At 42.1% G+C, this 20,658-nt stretch overlaps 1 protein-coding gene across 4 annotated transcripts in view; it reads left to right on the top strand.

Moving 5' to 3' along the window:
- Positions 1-665: 665 nt before the first annotated feature.
- Positions 666-20,658, top strand: part of CCDC80 (coiled-coil domain containing 80) — a 37,184-nt gene continuing 17,191 nt past the window's right edge. For 2 of the 4 annotated variants that reach the window (XM_025376158.1, XM_025376155.1), the window contains exons 1-2: positions 1,741-4,000; positions 12,070-12,226. In XM_025376158.1, coding sequence (XP_025231943.1) covers positions 2,090-4,000; positions 12,070-12,226 — 2,068 coding nt within the window. In that variant the 5' untranslated portion in view covers positions 1,741-2,089. Of the gene's footprint in view, positions 1,109-1,191; positions 1,701-1,740; positions 4,001-12,069; positions 12,227-20,658 lie in introns of those variants that run through there. The other 2 variants (XM_025376156.1, XM_025376157.1) reach the window with 2 other exon arrangements.

Raw genomic sequence — 20,658 nt, 5'->3', positions numbered from 1 at the left:
CAGTGAAGGTCGCTATTAGCATGACTGAGCTTGCAAGGAGGTTTCTGAGAACCCTGGCTTGCCACTGTTGGTGGCAGTTAATAGTGACCTGGAAGGTCAGCTCGCCCAGCATGGCCAGAAGAAATATCCATGTAACCTGAGGCCCCTTCCTTCTCCACTGACAGAATCCTCATGGCAGACTCAGGAGGTAGAAGCCCAAAGCTGCCTCACCCTCCCTTCTGGCTACTTCTACGGATTGCCTGAAGCCCTTCAGACATCTAAAGTCTCTGCAGAGGAACATATTGCACTACACACACACACACACACACACACACACACACAATCAGTGACTCGGGACCTCCAAGGAAGCCCTTAGTCTACCATCTGCAGCCAGATCTTTGAAGCTAGAGATCATAATGCCCATTCCCTGATGTAATAGTCAACTGCAATCTCGACTTGCAGCCATTGCCTGCATTTCTAACCTTTTACCAGCTTCCTTCCATGCCGAGGAGAAACTAGGACCAAGAGCACAGTAATATGATTCCCAATTAGCATAAAATAAAAACAACCTAGTCATGTTTTCCATGGGGTTTTCCAACCTCAAACTAAAAGCACAAAGCAGGGAGAAAGATATAAAAATATACACATGGGACTATAAATACATATAGACTGTCTGTGTCTGCACAGCCAAGCACCCTGACCCAAATGAGTATCTGTCTCTAAGAAAAGCATGTAGCCTGATGCAGAAATCTGAGAATTTTCTCCTTCCAAAGTGCAGTGTAAGAACAGACTGGAAGAGAAGGTACCCCGATGACTTGGTTTGGAAGGGGTTAAGTCACCAGTCATCCTATTCTAGAGTGATTTATGATGATGTGTGGAGTTTCAAAACTTTCCCCCACCCCAAAGAACAGCCCTCTCCCGCCTCACTGAGTCCACTCCGAACGTGCTGAAATGGGAAGGAGGCGGTGTTTTGCTGATCTGTTAAATTCTTAGTGAAGTTTCCTTGATTTCCAGTGGCTGCTGTTGTTTGAGTTTGGTTTGGAGCAAAACTGAGGTAGTCCTAACATTTCTGGGACTGAATCCAGGCAAGAGAAAGAAGAAAAAGAAGAAGAAAAAGAGGAGGAAAAAGGTAGGGAGAAATAAAGGGAGGAGAGAAGCATAGGGAAAGAAAAAAGTCCTTTTTCGACATCACATTCCTGTGTTTTCCCTCAGCCTGGAAAACATATTAATCCCAGTGCTTTTACGCCCGGAAACAAAGAGACTAAGCCAGACTGTGGGGGAAAGGGAGATAAGAAGGATCCTGGAACTTTAAAGAGGGAAAGAGTGAGATTCAGAAATCACCGGGACTGGACTTTAAGGGACGTCCTGTGTCGGCATAAGGGACTGGCACACACAGACACACAAGACCAAGGAGAAACTGCAGACAAATGGAGATACAAAGACTTATAAGGACAGCTCCTTTCACCTCATCCTACTTGTCCAGAAGGTAAAAAGACACAGCCAGAAAGAAGAGGAACCGGCTCAGCTCTCAGATCAGGACCGGCTGTGGATCTGTGGCGGTACTCTGAAAGCTGGAGCTACAGCACACCCCTTTTGTATTGCTCACCCTCGGAAAAGAGAGAGGGCTGGGAGGAAAAGTAGTTCATCTAGGAAACTGTCCTGGGAACCAAACTTCTGATTTCTTTTGCAACCCTCTGCATTCCATCTCTATGAGCCACCATGTAAGTGTGTAATCCTTTCTGTCTTTGGTGTGTTTATTTGTTTCTTTGTCGCTTATTTTGAAGGAATGAAATGTGAATGTTGTCATAATTAATATGCCAGTTTGCATTTTCTTTGGAGCATCCAGAGCCTTAGTTGAAACAGTGCAAGCATGCTGACTGGGAAACTGAATTGGATTTCCTGCTTAATGTAACTGTCTCTGTTAAACACTAACAAATTATAGGGGCTTGAAAGTAACAGAATCTCATCCCATTTTCCATCTCCTGACCTCCCTCCTTCTTCTCTAACCACCCTTTTCCCCTCCCCTTGGCTGAGATGCAGAAAAAGAAAATGACCAGCTCTGTTTCCAGTTAAATAATTTTCTTCCTTTTTTCCCCCTCCCCTTTGTCTTATGACCTCGGTGCATCGCAAAGTGGATTACACAATGACATGGAGAATGGGACCCCGTTTCACTATGCTGTTGGCCATGTGGCTCGTGTGTGGATCAGAACCCCACCCCCACGCCACGATCAGACACAGCCATGGAGGGCGGAAAGTGCCTTTGGTTTCTCCGGACAGCAGTAGGCCAGCTCGGTTTCTGAGGCACACTGGGAGGTCTCGTGGAATTGAGAGATCCACTCTGGAACAACCAAACCTTCAGCCTCTCCAGAGAAGGAGGAGTGTGCCCGTGTTGAGACTAGCTCGCGCAACGGAGCCGCCAGCCCGCGTGGACGGCAATGGGGCCCCCATGAGACCTGAGCAAAGACCAGCGGCCAGGAGCTCTCCGCGTGAGATGATCAGAGATGAGGGGTCCTCAGCTCGGTCAAGAATGTTGCGTTTCCCTTCGGGATCCAGCTCTCCCAACATCCTTGCCAGCTTTGCAGGGAAGAACAGAGTGTGGGTCATCTCAGCCCCTCACGCCTCGGAAGGCTACTACCGCCTCATGATGAGCCTGCTGAAGGACGATGTGTACTGTGAGCTGGCGGAGAGGCATATCCAACAGATTGTGCTCTTCCACCAGGCAGGCGAGGAAGGAGGCAAGGTGAGAAGGATCACCAGTGAGGGCCAGATCCTGGAGCAGACCCTGGACCCCAGCCTCATCCCTAAGCTGATGAGCTTCCTGAAGCTGGAGAAGGGCAAGTTTGGCATGGTGCTGCTGAAGAAGACGCTGCAGGTGGAGGAGCGCTACCCATACCCCGTTAGGCTGGAAGCCATGTACGAGGTCATCGACCAAGGCCCCATCCGTAGGATCGAGAAGATCAGGCAGAAGGGCTTTGTCCAGAAATGTAAGGCAGCTGGTGTAGAGGGCCAGGTGGTGGAGGAGGGGAATGATGGTGGAGGTGGAGCAGGAAGGCCGAGCCTGGGCAGCGAGAAGAGGAAAGAGGATCCCAGGAGAGCACAACTCCCACCAACCAGAGAGAGTCGGGTGAAGGTCCTGAGAAAACTGGCTGCCACTACACCAGCTTTGCCCCCACCTCCCTCAACCCCCAGGGCCACCATCCTTCCTCCTGCTCCAGCCACAACAGTTACTCGGTCCACGTCCCGGGCGGTAACAGTTGCTGCAAGACCTATGACCACCACTGCCTTTCCCACCACGCAGAGGCCCTGGACCCCCTCACCCTCCCACAGGCCTCCTACAACCACTGAGGTGACCACTGCCAGGAGACCCTCAGTTTCAGAGAATCTTTACCCTCCATCCCGGAAGGATCAGCACAGGGAGAGGCCACAGACAACCAGGAGACCCAGCAAGGCCACCAGCTTGGAGAGCTTCACAGATGCCCCTCCCACCACCATTTCAGAGCCCAGCACAAGGGCTGCTGTCCCGGGCCGTTTCCGGGACAACCGCATGGACAGGCGGGAACATGGCCATCGAGACCCAAATGTGGTGCCAGGTCCTCCCAAGCCAGCAAAGGAGAAACCTCCCAAAAAGAAGGCCCAGGACAAAATTCTTAGTAATGAGTATGAGGAGAAGTATGACCTCAGCCGGCCTACTGCCTCTCAGCTGGAGGAGGAGCTGCAGGTGGGGAATGTTCCCCTTAAAAAAGCAAAGGAGTCTAAAAAGCATGAAAAGCTTGAGAAACCCGAGAAGGAGAAGAAAAAAAAGATGAAGAATGAGAATGCAGACAAATTACTTAAGAGTGAAAAGCAAATGAAGAAGTCTGAGAAAAAGAGCAAGCAAGAGAAAGAGAAGAGCAAGAAGAAAAAAGGAGGTAAAACAGAACAGGATGGCTATCAGAAACCCACCAACAAACACTTCACGCAGAGTCCCAAGAAGTCAGTGGCCGACCTGCTGGGGTCCTTTGAAGGCAAACGAAGGCTCCTTGTAAGTAGCCTTCTCCTTGGCGTTGTTCTATGGGCTGAGGCAGGGCATGTTAATGTCTGTCTTATTAGTTATGTAAAAATCATATTGCTAGATGCCAGATTGTGGCTGAACCTGTACTGTGTCAAGAAGCTCAGAAGTCTGGCAAATGAGGGCAGCAGGCCAATAGCTCCTTCTGGTTTAGTGCCCTACGAAGTTCTGCTCACACAACTCATGGCCCTGTGCACAAAGTCAATGGCTGGGGGACCCTACACATGAGCCCAGGAGAACACCTGTAGTCAGCTTCTTCCAGACCTGTAGGGACCCTTCCCCCATTTCTACCATCTCTTCCAAGGGATATTTCTGGACAGAGCTCCCTTTACCAAGTCCCAAGGATGAAAAGAATGATGAAATTCCTAAAAGGAAGTGCATTGACTTCAGTCACATCTTATTAAAAGGGTTTCTGTCTGTCTGATTTAGGAACTAGAATCTTGTCTATGGGACAATAGCAGAGGTCCCCTCTTTCCCTAATTAGGTCTATATCAACACTGGAGTGCTCAAAAAAAAGACAGCTTGGGTGGGGAGTGGGGATGACTGGGAGTAGGGAAGGGTCCTTGTTAGTGTGACCTTCATGGACCCTTTTAAAATGAGCTATCAGAAATCTTCTCCCCTTAAAGCCTACCTCTCCCATTGCTGTCCAACTACTAGGAAGAGCCAAAGGGTGGAATGTGAGGAACTGAGTTAATTGCTTCAATTTCCGCTACTCTAGAAATACACCTGAATTTGAAATCTAGATGTCAGTTTCTCCGGGGGCTCTGTAAAATGTGTATGCGTACGTGCATGTGCCTGTGCACCAGTGTGTGAAAAAGGAGACAAGCTGTCCCTACTTGCCCTTGGTCTGTGGTTCTGAGTGCCACTCGTGTTGAGTAAGTCACAGATGCATCTCAGCAACCCTCTCTTTTGGCCATCACTTGCCACCACCAAATGAGGGCTTTGGGCAGGAATGAGCCAAATAAAAGGGCAGATTTTATCAGTGATGTGCAAATGGCTCCTTCTCCTCTTCATGTCTTCTCTTTCCCTCTTACTGCCCCTCCAAAATTTCTACCCCTGGCTCTTAAGGCTAGCTTTTTACTCCAGGCTGTCAAGGAGGAAAAGGATATTGTTGCCATTAATTCTGGGTAAAAGATCAATAAATTGATGTTGGGTAGTGTGAGTCAGAAATGATTTTTTCAGATGCCTGGGTGAGAGAATCAACTCATGCCATTGAGGGCAGCACCCATCCTCCTGAAGGCACAAGGTGACTGCACACCCTGCATTTCCCCCACCAAAAGAAACAGGCTCTCTTTTCTCAAGGCATTTCTTAGAGAATCTTTTAGGTTTTCCAAGCTAGCCTAAATTTTGGTTAATGATCTGGGCAGAGGAACTCTGGTGCCCATTTATCATATGTTGTTTCAGAAAGTTTAAATGTACATTTGAAATATTACTCAGAGCAAAGTTCTTTGTGATGCTTATCACGAGTGGGACATAGCGCAAATTCTCTTAGCTGTTTACATGGATAGTAGGTCTGTGTATTAGAGCAAAACCTAGCTCTGGTTGATTCTAAGGATTTATTTGTATGCCTCTGTGTGTTTTGTTATATATTTTCTGTATATTGGTGCAATATCTAACCAGAGCCTTAACGTGTCTATATAAACTTAGGTTATCAGGTGATAGGCCGCTTGGATATTCTCAGTGTACATATATTTAAATGGGAATGTTCCCATTAGAACAAAAAAGAAATCAGATTTCAGAGTAAAACTCTACCTGACACTTGAATGTCTGTTAGGGAGCCCCTGGGGGCAAACTGCTCTCTTTGGGGCATGGGAAAGCGTTAGTGGTTTGCTCCAATGCTCTCCTCCTGAGTATCTACAACTTTATCCAACCCATTAAAATACATCACCCAACTCTGTTCATTTAGCCAACAGGGCAGGCAAAATGTTCCTCATGGTCAGGTTTAAAAAAAGAAAATCACGGGTAAAATGTCAGGATTGTAATTGTGCACCCATCTGGCAAATATTTCCCATTGCCGCCAGCTTGTGAGTCAAAAGAAAGGGGTTTTCATAGTGTATTCCTGATATTAGTCATACTTTTCATTTCTCCCTCCTTCTCCCCACTCCTTTAGTCGGGGATCTGAAAGCCCAGCTGGGCCATTGCTGCTTTTAATGGTATCCCTGCTTATAAATTTCTAGCAAATGAAACTCAAATGACAGCTTCTGCTGATGTCATGTGAGGCAAAACAGAAACCAGCTGGAATTGCTCCTGGCAGTGTTGGTTCTTTGGGCTAGTGAGAGAACCAGGTTTGTTATTAGAAAGAAAATACTAACAGAAGGCTTTTCAGACTTTTGATCCTATGTGCGCCCAGCTGATGATCATATCAGAAATGTGTCTTCTGAAGAGCTAATGATGTCTAAAGTAAGAATGGATTAGAAAAGACCAAATGAAATAAACATGATACCAAAGCAAAAGATGGAGAGAAAAGAAGTTTTCACCAGAGAGGAGACCAATGGGTGAAAAACATTGTTGGTGCGGTTTAGCCTTTTCCACTCACTTTTCCCATCAAACTTGGCTAATGTTACTCAGGAACCTCAGTGATTCAATTACTATTCATTAAGGCTTAGCACTCTCAAGCTATTTAAATATGGCTGAGAACAGCTACCTCCAACTGGCCTTAACTTAACCCAGTAAACTCAAACTGAAAGCAGGTTTACATTCCATGAAATTTTGTGCAGGACTTTCAGCTCATCTTCTCAGCTTTTCAGTAACCTGGTACTTAACTACCATTTATTGTAAACCCTTAGTGCTTTGTCCTTATTTATACTATTCTTTAGATGTGGACATATCACATAACTGCTACTTAACAATTACAGAAACACTAACAGCAATGGTGTAGGTCCCAGGTGGATGGCTTCCTAGAGGCCTTCACAGGAGCTGCAGGTGGAGCCGGGTGTCCTATTTTTAGACTAGTGTTCACTCTTTCAAACCTCCTGCCTCTAAACTTGTTGAGGAAGAAGGGCACATCCTGCAAGGTACTTTGCCAAGACTGTGTGGTTTAATTCTCGAAACAATTCCTCAATGAATGATTTATTAACCCCTTTCTACACATGAGAAAACAGAACCCAAGATATATAGCTAATATGTGGTGAAGTCAGAATTAGAACTCAGATCTGTTTGAGTTGAAAGCTCAAATTCAGGCCAATCTCCCTTTCTGATCTCTTTTGAATATGAACTTCCTGTGGGACATGCCATAAAGTGAAGGGGAAACTGAGGAATGATCTTGCCAGTTAATAAATATGAATTTAAAAAGTTAATACATATGAATATAAATAAATTTAAAAATTCATTTTCAACCTTGAGTCACCCAGATAAGTGGTAAAGGATTGCTAAGCACAAATGTGGAGTTTCTGCCTTTAATACACAGCTAGTCCTCTGCACTCAATTCTCTGGCTTTCCAGACAGTCAGTCAAAAACAATAGATTGGATTCCAGTTAACCTAATCCTTCAAACAGCTTGGTGTCAGTTTGAGGTTGACGATAGTGAGAGTATAGGTAAGCTTATCACCAAAGCATTGCGCTATGGGGAGTATAGCTGACAAGCCATCATTCTGCGCTCTGAGATCTATTCACTTGTCAATGAACAAGGGACCTCAAATGCTGAATTGAATGAATTCAAGTGCAAGTTTAAGAATTCTTTGAGGCCGGGCGCGGTGGCTCAAGCCTGTAATCCCAGCACTTTGGGAGGCCGAGGCGGGCGGATCACGAGGTCAGGAGATTGAGACCATCCTGGCTAACACGGTGAAACCCCGTCTCTACTAAAAATACAAAAAGAAATTAGCCGGGCGTGGTGGCGGGCACCTGTAGTCCCAGCTACTCGGGAGGCTGAGGCAGGAGAATGGCGTGAACCCGGGAGGCAGAGCTTGCAGTGAGCCGAGATCGCGCCACTGCACTCCAGCCTGGGCGACAGAGCAAGACTCCATCTCAAAAAAAAAAAAAAAAAAGAATTATTTGGTGACCGAATCTCCTGTAATTCAGGTGGGTTAGTATTTCTAACCTTACTTCAGACATCTGTGTATTGGGACAACAATCAACTTACTTGGTTTAATTTTGGGAAAGGATTTAAGGTTTCCTGCTGTACTAATTAGGGCAGACTATTAGCTTGAAAGTTATTTTTCAGAATCCTGTAAAAACAAAACAAAACAAAACAAAACAAAAGACTCTAGTGTTTTGAGCCTAACACAGTATTTTGAATAATCTGAGACTTAAAATACCTTCCCTCTAGCTTTCTTCCATTGCTGTTTGCTCTCTTTACTTATGCAAACAGGCTTCCTTATCCTCTGAGGCTCATTGAGCCAAGACACCAGTTGGAACAGAAGCATGAAAAAGAAATACAACACAGTTTTAAATTCATGATACATGCCCTGATTTATTGCCATCAAACTGGAAAGAGGCCAAGTGACAGAAAATAGTGTTTACTGAGGAGCTCTAAGCTGCTCTTTTTAGGAAGAGGGGACTGGAAATGGTTCCCATTTTAAACACTGTCTGAAATACTGCCAAACTAGAAAGTGAATGGGATGGAGATGTCAAAACATAGGGAAAGAGTCCCTGAAATGGGTTCAGATGGTCAGTCTTCCCTAAAAGTTGCGAACTTGAGGAGCAGACTAAACGTAAGAGAGTGTTTTTACCAACTGGTAAGGTTGTAGCCTGCATCTAGACACTCACAACAACCAGGGGACCCCTTTGTTCCTGAGTCCCTCTCCTCTCCTCTGACTGGGGTGATCTATACAACCCAAGGAGTATTGGCCAGCATTTATGCCCCCACCATCTGCAGGACGGTAATAGAGTCTGAGGAACTTACATTCTGCCTGGGGAGATGTGACCGTTATATAGTAAATTAAGGAAATACTTAAATTCCAAGTGGGCGGGGCAGACAGTAAGAGCAGTAATTAAAAGGAAGAAGTGATAGAAAAGACTTTTCTGTGTGCTAGAAAAGACTTTAAGGAGGATAGTACGTTGAAAGAAAGAATCAGATTTAGAGAAGGGAGGGGGCAGGTTTCTGAGGTAGGAGGAGTGACACGGGCAAAGACAGAGGAGGGATTGTGGGTGAATTATTCAGAGGCGACATACCTGTGTGTGCTTGGGGAACACATATTTATTTATTAAGAATAAATCAACCTGTAATAAGTTCATGTTCTGTACTTATAAAGATATACAGATATATTTACTTTTGCTCAGATCTCACAACCTGATGAGGTTGGCAGGAAAATTGTTTCATTGTAACAATGGCAATGCTGAGCTTCAGAAGATGAAGTGGATTTATTCAGGCTACAGGCTAGCGGGGGGCGGAACTAGGACCGAAATGACAACCCCCTGACTTTGACTGCAGTTATTCTTTCTCTGTGCCTCTCTGCCCAAGATTCCTTTCGTTTCCTAATTTAGACTGGGTCTGGCTCTAGGGGGTAAAGAGGTCAGGTAAGGGAGGTATAGGAGGACATTAGCAAAAGAGAGCCCGGGATCAGAACATGGAGGGCCGGAAGTTAGGGAATGAGTCCTGCAAAACGAATGTCACCCCCCTGGTGGTTAAAGGCATTCTTGGGCAAAGGGTCTGCAGTGAAAGTAAATATCAGAGGCTCTTATTTATTTAAATGAGATTCCCACAGGGTATCCATGGCCTCTCATCACTACATATAGAGCCATGTGGGAGAATCTACCATATAGGGGAGGATAAGGTTCTGTGTGATTACATACTGTCTGATATTCTTAGTATACACAAGGAGGAGAAGACTAGAGGAGGGCTGAGGACTCTTAAAATCCTGTCATACCATGGTCTGTCCACAGATTGTAAGGGTCTATGGCAAAGTATGGGATGAATGAAACGGAATCTATGTATGAATTTGAAGTTACAGAAACAGGTAATTTTCTGTCATCTAACATCTAAGCAGCTTTGCCCTAGAAACTCCTCTAAATATATTCTAAATATGTGCTTATCCTTAATTTAGAATAGGGAGTCCAAAACCATTAACAGTAAGTCCCTTTCTCTTACCTTTGTTTTTACTGTTTTGTGTTTTTACTTAAACATTCATTTTATTTATTTCAGAATAGTGTGTTTTTGAGCACAAAACAGTCAGAAAAAAAGACCTAAAATATACCAACTTAAAATAAAACTTCGGTATCTGGGCTCCCATTGAAATCTGAAGAAATATTTTCAGATGCCATAAAGCTAATTAAAAACAAACCAAGTAACTAAAAATACCATCACCACATCTTTTTGTAGCTGCCTTAAATCTTGTTTTAAAGCTAAGTGTGAATCAATGAATAAATCTGGAGAAATTGTTTTTCCCCTTGAAAAATTGTTGTTCCTAAAACAAACATTTCCTACCCAGAATGTCCATATGAGCAGGCATAGAAACACAGGAAAAATAAACTAAAGCATGTCTATTTAGAATTAATTGTGATCTGAAAAACAAAACAAAACAAAAACTTCATCCCAGAAAACCTTTGTTAATGTTCCATTCAAAGGCGATTGAACACGTTTAATTTCCTTGAGGGAGAGTATTTTGTCATGCGGAGAGAATTCTTAGAAGGGAAAGCCTGCAGGCAGCAATACAGACAGCTCTGATAGAGAAAAATAAACAACAGGATCAAGCTGAGACCAGATTTATTAACCATTTTTGATAAAATATTTGGAAGAGGTACACAGCCTGGTGACTTGCCCTCTGAAAAATGCCAATAGTCATAAACTTCAGAAATATTTTATAAGGTTAGGTGGATAAATAGAAAATTGGTTGATAAATTTGAATTTAGTCAAATGCAAGAAAATTGGCTGATACTTTTGTATTTAGTCAAATGCAAAAAGTTGTTTACAGAAAAATGATTTATAGAGGCTTGCTTCCGAGCTTAGTGATGACGCAACAAAGGGCAAATAGGCAGCGTTCATTGCAGACATCAGCCTGGTGATCTATTTGGGATCAAAGATCTCAACAAAGACCTGGTCATCATCACAATAAAATTTCACATCCTCTCACCTCCAAGCTGAGCAGCACTATGCCCACTAGCCTGTGGAGTGTGGAACACAGTTCTAGCTTCAGCTCAAGAAGACCTGGTAAAATTGGAGAAGGCTCAGGGAAGGGCAACTAAATTAATCAAGAGAGTGGAGAAGCTTTTGTATTAGGTTAGATAAAAATAGTGAGACATTCTCAGAGAAAAAGATTCAAAAGGACCTCTTAAAAATAGGGTTATCCTCACTGTATCCAAAATAAATTACATTTTCTCAGATTCCTGGTGACTAAAGTATTTCTTTTGATTGCTTTGTCTTTCCTCTTTTTTCTTTTTCCCAGAAAACAAGGGTCACAGAATGAGGATGAAAGACAGAGGGGTAGGTGAAAAATACCAGGTCTGAACTAAAGAGAAGGCTAAACTTAGAGTAAAAGACATCCTGTTGGAAAACTGCAATATCAAAAGACAAACACCACCAACTCTGTGCAGGCTGAATGTGACAATGAATACATTCTATGTGACAAAACGTAGGCCTGAAAGTCATCATAAAACCTTTCTGCAAGGTTTTCTAATAAAAGTTCTAAAGTTTCATAGTGCCCAGGGCCTGGCTATGAAACTCTCTTAACCCTGTGAAATGTGAATAATAACCATTGAGTTAACCAATATCTAATCAGCCAATAAGAATAATGAAGATCAAAATTAGGGAAGGAAAATAACATTTATTGAACAATTACTGCGTGCCAAGTATTCATGTAATGTTCACAGCAGTCTTGCAAAATAAGTATTCCTTTGCAGAGTTCACAAATGAGAAAACTGAGACACGTGGAGACTAGTAATGGAGGTAAATAATGGAAGTGAGTAGAAAACTCTAAGCTGTCTTGGAGACAAGAAGAGGCCTTTTCAAATGGCCCTTTTTGGCCATAATTATGCTAACTGTTCAGCAGAATATCTGTAGCGTAGATGCAGTCACTACCAGCCCTCTCTTCCAAATCATCTCTTTGGGTTTTGCCCCAGTGTGAAACTATCACTATAAATTAGTATTTGTTTGTCTTCACCCACCTCCAGCTGATCACTGCTCCCAAGGCTGAGAACAATATGTATGTGCAACAACGTGATGAATATCTGGAAAGTTTCTGCAAGATGGCCACCAGGAAAATCTCTGTGATCACCATCTTCGGCCCTGTCAACAACAGCACCATGAAAATCGACCACTTTCAGCTAGGTTATCTTAAACATTTTAATTATATTATTGTTTTTCTCATATCTAAGGTGGGACAAACTTTATGGGCGAGGTACATGGGGGATCCAAAAGAAAATGCGGATGTTCAGAGGGCTCTTTGGTTGTGATAACACAGGTCAGTTTGCCTGCTTATTTAAATAGCCATTCCGGGATGGTTCTGGTTTAAGTTTTCAGCACTATAAAAAAGGAAAACATGCAAACACTCTATTGTCTGAAAGTCAGTAAGGTGGAAGAAAATGGGAAAAGTAATACAGTGTGGGAGAGAATCAGAGAAACGTTCAGACACTTTTTCTGGGTACTGGGTCTCCTTGCCTCTGCCAGCCCCATCTGATCTTCCTGCAGACTCTGCTGCAGGTGACTCATCACAGATGGGACTTGCCAGACGCTTGGAAGTACTTGACTCTGGCAAGCCTGAGGAAGGAATTAACCAGAACTGAGAGAAGCTGTTAAGATAAATGAAAAGTCACTGAAAATATGGACTGAACTGCACCCAAGTCGTTTTGGAGAGCAGAAGAATTTGGCTGAATTTAGAGTTTTCACAATTTTATATATTAATAGTACATGTGAGACTCATAAGGCGTACAGCCCAGTGTTGGGCAGCTGAGATCTAACTCATTGCAGTTCTCATGGGAATGTTGTAAGATTTACTGTGATTAGTTAAGCCGCATAGTCAGAAGCCCAAAATATGACCCACCCAGTTTATTTTATAATTATTGCATCTCTGGGGCTTTATTTTTCAAAAAGCTTTTTTTCTTATATGTATTTTCTACTGTTTTGTTGTTGTTCATGGTTTAACTACAAAAAAAAAATCCCTTAGAGTAATCCTTTAATTTCATTGTTTGCATATTCTGCATAGTTGCCATAAAATATATTTCATCTAAAAGCACCTGAAAGAATATAAAATATATTTAGTAATATATAACTCATTATTTGTTAGTCAACATTTAACTTCAATACACATAACATTATCGCACAGATTTTTCTGACATGCAATTTTGGTGTAATTGAAGACATATCAGTTATACTATGTCACGATAATGTCAACTTGATTTGAATATGGTCTAGCTTTCTAAGTCATATTTTTTTTACTGTGGTAAGTACACTTAATGTGAAATCTTTCCTCTTAATACATTTTTAAGTGCACAATACAGTACAGATAACTATAGGTACAATATTGTATAGCAGATCTCTAGAGCTGATTCAGGGTTAAGTATCAGTTATGCATTCTTTACTTTAAATAGCCCACCTTCCTCTGAGACGGCTACAAAGGAAAAATAAATAGCATCCTTTCCAATGTTCCACCATAAATGATTGTGGATTGATGATTCATTTTTGGACATTTATCCTGCACCATATGTATAATTTAGGGGGAGAACAAGCAAAAAAGGAATTTTCTTAACCAAAACAACAACAATAATGATCATACAAACAGAAGACGAAAAATGAATTCTGGAGACAGACAGATTTAAATCCAGGGTCACAATTTACTTGTTGTGTCACCTTGGGGAAGCTACTCCTAAGTCTTAGTTTAGAAGATAATCATATCTATTTCACAGGATTAAATAAGATAGTATACAGAAATGCTGGTCAGGTAACAGGCACTATTATGTGGTCATCCTCTGCATCACCATTTGATCTGGTAGTCATCTGGAGATCAATGAGCTGTCACACTTGTCACTAGAGCACCTATAATGGCAAAACACTTGTTATTGCTTTGTGCTGATTGCAGAATGTTGACACACGAACCCTCACAACAGCTCATCCAGATCAGGCTGCATTATTATTCTTGGTGATAAAACTGACGCCCAACAGACTACTACTACAAAGCCACATGTTTATTGGCTAACTAGGATTCAACCATTTGTTTCCTGGATTTTTCAAATAATAGCATGAGGGCAGTGAGCTTAATTACACTCCAGATGTCCAGAAAGGAAGTAAGTATTCAATCCAGCCAGAGACTGGTGTTGGCTAGTGATGAAAGCTCTCACAAACCAGGTGTTCCCAATGTCAAATGTGTTACCTACCAACCCTTCCACAAAGTGTTCTCATTCCTTATTTCAGAGAAGTTTGGAAAAATCATTACATCTTCCACCTCAACTTCTATACGGTCCCATTATAAGCATCTGGTACTGCCTTGGCAAATTTTTAGCATAATCCTACTGTTTTCTAGACATCTGGATCGAATATGAACTGTAGAGGCGACTGCGGGGTTTTTTTTGTTTTTTTTTTTCTGCCTTATTGGAAATCAGGTATTATGATTTGGGCATTTTCCTCACTGAATGGCAGCCTGGACCTGATTTGGGCAGGGGGATCTTTTACTTTGTTTCTCATCTAATTCCTGGAAGGCCTCTCTCTCCCTGTGTCATGTCCCAGGTTACCCTTATGGGAAAGGCTGTAGCACTTTCAGCCAAGACTGGGAGTCAGCCATGGGAAAATAAGAATTGGCATGAGCCATGGACTCAGTGAACCAAAAAACTCCAGCCTTGACTGACTTTCAGCTGGAAATCCATCAGATGGCCTTACTTTTCCTTACAAATAAATCAAGCTTTGCCTACTATTCCAGACTTTTACTGGGCCTTGAAAGCAGGGGCACACATCCAACTACAGTGTAGGCCGTACTCACCAGCTGGTCCATCTTGCTAAAAGTATTTGGACATCACTGATGAACCTACAAAAGCCAATAAACTTACCTTAAGATTTTAGGCTTTCATGTAAATAAAGTTATTTATGCTTGAGCGAATTCCAGTGCCTATCTGGTTTTGCCAGTACAGTGTATATTGCATGTAGGATTTACAATGGCCTAACACATAAAGGCATTCTTTCTTGTTAGTGGTATTTAAAATGTCAGTCTAGGATAGGAATGTTGGGTGTGTTTGTTAAGTGAATGGATTACAGACAAATTTTGTCAGATAGGAAAAACTTGCTGGCTAAAGGCACTTCATTGCAGAATGAAAAAAGAAGTGGGGGGGGGATTGCACAGCAAATGTGTTTCTTTCTTAGCAATATTTAGAGATGAAAAATATTTTGACATTGGCATTTTATCATCAAATTTTAAGAGCTGGAATACACAGGACATTTAATAGGGCAAGGGAAGTTTTTTGATAGCTTCTTTCAAAGAAGGGAGAGTTTGAGGGTAATCAGGAGAGGTGGCAAAGTTCATGGAGGTGGAATATGGCAACATGGAGAGAGAAAATGTTGATTTCTTACTAAGGACTTCATAAGTGAATTTTTAAAATGAGAATGGTAGGCCGGGTGCGCTGGCTCGTGCTTGTAATCCCAGTACTTTGGGAGGCCGACATGGGCGGATCACTTGAGGCCAGGAGTTCGGGACCAGCCTGGCCAATATGGTGAAATCCCATCTCTACTAAAAATACAAAAATTAGCTGGACATGGTGGCAGATGCCTGTAATTCCAGCTATTTGAGGGGTTGAGGCAGGAGAATTGATTGAACCTGGGAGGCAGAGGTTGCAGTGAGCCAAGATTACACCAGTACACTCTAACCTGGGTGACAAAGTGAGACTCTGTCTCAAAATAAATAGATAAATAAATCAATAAATAAACAAAATGAGAATGATGGTATACAAATCAGTCTAAAATACCCTTTCTGTCTGATCCTGTTGAAGAGAATTGTTCTTTCTGGAGAAGCCTCACAGTCATCAGGATCCATAACAATTCAGAAATGCTGCTTTGCCTCTGGGGAAGTCCTGAAAAATTGACCCTCTGCCCCCAACTTCTCCTTTCATCAGTGGTGACAGTGCCTGGCAACTGCCTTCTCTAGAACCTGCAACACTGAGCTGGGAGGAGAGGCTGGATGAGTGCTCAGACTTCCACACAGTGGCTGCGTGTTCCCCTCTGCTTTGATAAGTCTTTACTCATCAATCATTCTGTGCCCTAGAGACTAGAGAGCCTGTCTCCTAACCTACTCAGTCTTCTTAGTCCACTGCCGTTGCTGCCTCCAACATCAAGCATATCAGTGTCAAGACCAATCCCTGACATTCCAAGGGGGAAAAGTGCCTGATATGTCAAATGTACAAAACAAGGGTTTGAAGAATGTAGTGTAGGGATTGGCTCTTCCAATTGTAGTCATCAGGTAAGGTATTGAAAATGTCAGAGAATTTTGAAAAGTAGGTTGATTTAATGGAGGGACCTTGAAAAATGAGTAGGTTTTGTTGTTGTTGTTGTTCCTGACCCCTTTATCCTGCTACTCGCTGCACCCACAGGTAATCATTTTTGTAATTCCTTATTTATTCATTTAGTGCTTTTTTAGACAAATACAAAGAATACCTATATATCTTTTCTTTTTATACAAAATATAGCATATTATATATACCGTTCCACACCTTGCTTTTTTCACTTAAAATATTTCTAGGAAATCTTTCTTTATGAGTATATCGCAATCTTCCCCATTTCTTATCAAAAAATTGTGAGATTCTATCACAGTTTAAACATTTTGTCCATGGACACTTGAACTATTTTCAATATTTTGTTCTTATACATATATCACACATACATAGAGTGATATATGAACAAGGTTACAATTAAATTGTGAAATTGTGTGTACATCTTTCCAATAAAGTCTAAGAAGCAGGATTGTTGGACCAAATAGAAAATGTAGTTTGAGTGGATACTTCCTGATTTCTCTCCATACAAGTTGAATCATGTTGCAATTCCAACAGTAATGTTTAAAAGTGTCTATTTCCCCAGACCTCTCCAATTAATGTGTATGATCAAACTTTTGGATACTTTTGACCAGTGTAATATGTGAAAAATGGTATCAGTATAGGGTAGTGTTGGTTTGCATTTCGCATTTTGTGAGTGTGATTGAACACCTTTTCATGTTTAGGGAGCATTTATATTTCCTTTTTAGTGTTCTTTGCCCATTTTTCTACTGAGTTGTCATCTTTTTCATCTCAACGCATAGGTACTCTATATAAATTGGAAAAAATTCAGACTCCCGCCTCCCCTTTCTACTCCAAGATAAGGACTCATTTGTTTAGGAATGAGGTCCAGGAATCTATAGTTTAAAATGTTGCTCAGGTGATTCTGATTTGCTATTAGGTTTGATCTAGAGCAGAAGGCTAGGTAGAGGATAGGAGAGGAAGACAGGGCTAGAAATGTAGTTTGGTACCTGAAATTAGATTTCTAATACCAAGACGAAGAATTCAAACTTTATGTGTAAACCATATGAAGTCACTAAATATTTCTGAATATATTTTTCAAATATATTCATAACTTTAAGATTGTATGGAGTCAATCTGTAGTACAGCAAATCACTTGGACAGGACACACTTTTTATTAATAAGACAAGTTGTTCTTTCTAGAGAACAAGTGATCGGGAATGGCCAGGGGTGTCCCACCTATCAATTCAATCAGGTCACTCATCTCACAGTGGGGTAGTAGATCGGAAAATGACCCACTCATAGAGTAAAAGAGGAGTAAGCAGATCAATTGCAAAGTAATTTAAACATGTCTATTTCCAATCAAAAGAAAGTAAGTTCCAAGCTGGAGGCCAAGGTTATCCTAACTGAAACAACCTGCCATGGACTGCTCAGCACTCCTGGCAATGTTCTTGAGAATAAAAGCAATTTAGCTTCTGCTGGCATCTACCTCCTGGCTTATCTACAGCACAGCCAAGAGAGTTTTGGCCCCTGCTGACTTGTTGAAAAGAATAGTTATATTTTAAATGCCTTACAAATATGTTTTATGTAAAAGACCTAATGCATGCAAAACCAATTTTAGAAAATAAATATATATGAATGTGTTTTCTTAAATTACATTAGACTGTGTTGCGGGTTCACAAGGTCAAAGGAAAATGTGAAGGTTTTATGGCGGGTTTTCTACACAGTCCCAGAATCACTCACCTTATCTATACCTTATTACTGTCTTTTTCATATGATATCCTTCTTATGGGAGCGTTCTTATGATTACCAAATCCTTACTGAATGCCAGTTGTATGCTAGGAACTGTGCTAGGCTGAAAGGATATAAAAGGTGACCAAAACTCAGTCCCTATTGTTGAATTATTCATATCTAGGGGGAAGACAGATATGTAAACAACTGATTGCAATGCAAGGTGATTAGCTTGAAGAATACCAAAATGTTAAGTGCACAAGTGAGGTAAAGACAGGTTTCACAGACAATGAGTACTCATGTGGATAGCATTCCAGGAAGAGAGGACAGGTTTCTAGAGACTGAAAATAGAGGGCTGGAGCATAATGTGTGGAAGAAGAGTTAATAGATAAGTTAATAATGCCATAAATGATCTTGCATGCTATGACAAGGATTTAGATTTCCTCCTCTGGGACAGTAGCTCTTTGTCTTTAGAGTCCATAACAACTACCCAGGAAAAATTTTAAATGCAGATTCCTGGGCTTCACCACCAGTGATTCTGAGTCAATTGATCTGGATCCAAGGATTGTAATTTTAACAAGTACTCCTGGTGATTGTGATGAAGGTGGATAGTGGATCATACTTTTAAAAACTGCTAGAAGAGATTGGGAACTTTGGAAGCAATGTGAGAGGCTAAAGTAGTCCAGGCATTAGTGGAATTACCTGAACTTAGGCAAGAGAGGGTTGGAGGAGGAGAATCCATGGATGTCACAAGGAAAGCAGGTACAGATGGAAGCTTTAAGCATAATGCCTAGCACACATTTGGTGTTTAATATGTTATAACTGAAGCTGAATTTTCTGCAATGTCATTGCTGCCTATAATTAGTCATGGAAGGACAAATACATGAAGAAATTTAGTACCACCTGAATTTGACTGCTGATGTTTGGGGTTGGAATTTTTAAAGAATGGTACTCTAGGCAAATGTCCCACTTCTAGGGCCAGACCTTATCGGCAGGTAACAGAGTTCACCTTCCCTGGGAATCCCTTACCTCAATAATCTTAGGTCCAAATCCCACAAAATGGGCTTGAATCTATGAAGCATTTCAGCTGGATCAGGTGCACGTAGACAGTTTAGACAATGGTTCCTAAAGATTTTTTTCTTCTGGCTGGGCATGGTAGCTCACACCTATAATCCCAGCACTTTGGAAGGCTGAGATGGGTGAATCACTTGAGGTCAAGAGTGCGAGACCTAGCCGGGCGCGGTGGCTCAAGCCTGTAATCCCAGCACTTTGGGAGGCTGAGACGGGCGGATCACAAGGTCAGGAGATCGAGACTATCCTGGCTAACACGGTGAAACCCCGTCTCTACTAAAAAAATACAAAAAACTAGCCGGGCGAGGTGGCGGGCGCCTGTGGTCCCAGCTACTCCGGAGGCTGAGGCAGGAGAATGGCGTAAACCCGGGAGGCGGAGCTTTCAGTGAGCTGAGATCCGGCCACTGCACTCCAGCCTGGGCGACAGAGCCAGACTCAGTCTCAAAAAAAAAAAAAAAAAAGAGTGCGAGACCAGCCTGGACAACATGGTGAAACCTCGTCTCTACTATAAATACAAAAAAAAGAAAAAATTAGGTAGGCATGGTGGCACATGCCTGTAATCCCAGCTATTCAGGAGACTGAGGTGGAAGGATCACTTGAACTGCAGATGCAGAGATTGCAGTGAGCCAAGATTGCACCATTGCACTCCAACCTGGGTGACAGAGCAAGACTCCATCTCAAAAATAATAATAATATTGTTTTTAAAAAAAGAATTTTTCCTTCTAAGCCCTGTAATCCGTACAATCATTAGTGAGCTTAAACAGAATTTGGATAAATTTAACAAGAACCTGCCAAGTCTATGTTGCTTTTCCAGACTAAACAGAACATCAACACTGAGCCCTGATTTAGATGGAATGCAGAGCTCAAGAAAGACCTGTGGCAGGAGCAGGAGCTGAGACAGGATGTAGCTTCACAGATACTGGCCTAGACTGGACTCTGTCCTGCTATAGAGTTACCACCACCCTAGTCTGATCCAGTGTTGATTAGGACTTTCGTTGTTTTGCTTTGGCAGATTCTCTTACTCAGCACAAACATGTAGATATTCCTGTAATCTGTGAGTGCAAAATATTTTATTTCTAATGTTTGGTTGAAATATTTCAGAAAACATTTTGGTTGAAAGAAAACAGGCTGTGAAATTGGTTTCTTGCCATATACTAGTAAAGCAAAGTTTGGTCCTGGGTCCTCTCTACCCTTGAGCGTGAGGCATTTTGGCATAGCAGAGAGAACACTGGGTGGGAGTGAGGTGATGTCACCTGAGTCCCAACCTCACTCTGTCATTAACCTGCAATGTGAACTTGAGCAAGTCACTCCTCATCTCAGGGTCTGTGACAGATTGGGTTTTCTGAGAAACAGATTCTGAGACTCTGAGTTTTGCCTGCAAGCAGTTAACACAGGAACAATACTTATGAGGGGTGAGGGATACAAGACTGGACAGGGTGAATTTGAGCTGCAATAGAGTTGGCTCTTCCGAATTGTCCACTTTGAGACAAAGGG

The sequence above is a fragment of the Theropithecus gelada genome, chromosome 2 (genome assembly GCF_003255815.1).
Source record: "Theropithecus gelada isolate Dixy chromosome 2, Tgel_1.0, whole genome shotgun sequence".
Taxonomy (NCBI): domain Eukaryota; kingdom Metazoa; phylum Chordata; class Mammalia; order Primates; family Cercopithecidae; genus Theropithecus; species Theropithecus gelada.
This window is presented reverse-complemented; position numbering and strand designations above follow the sequence as displayed.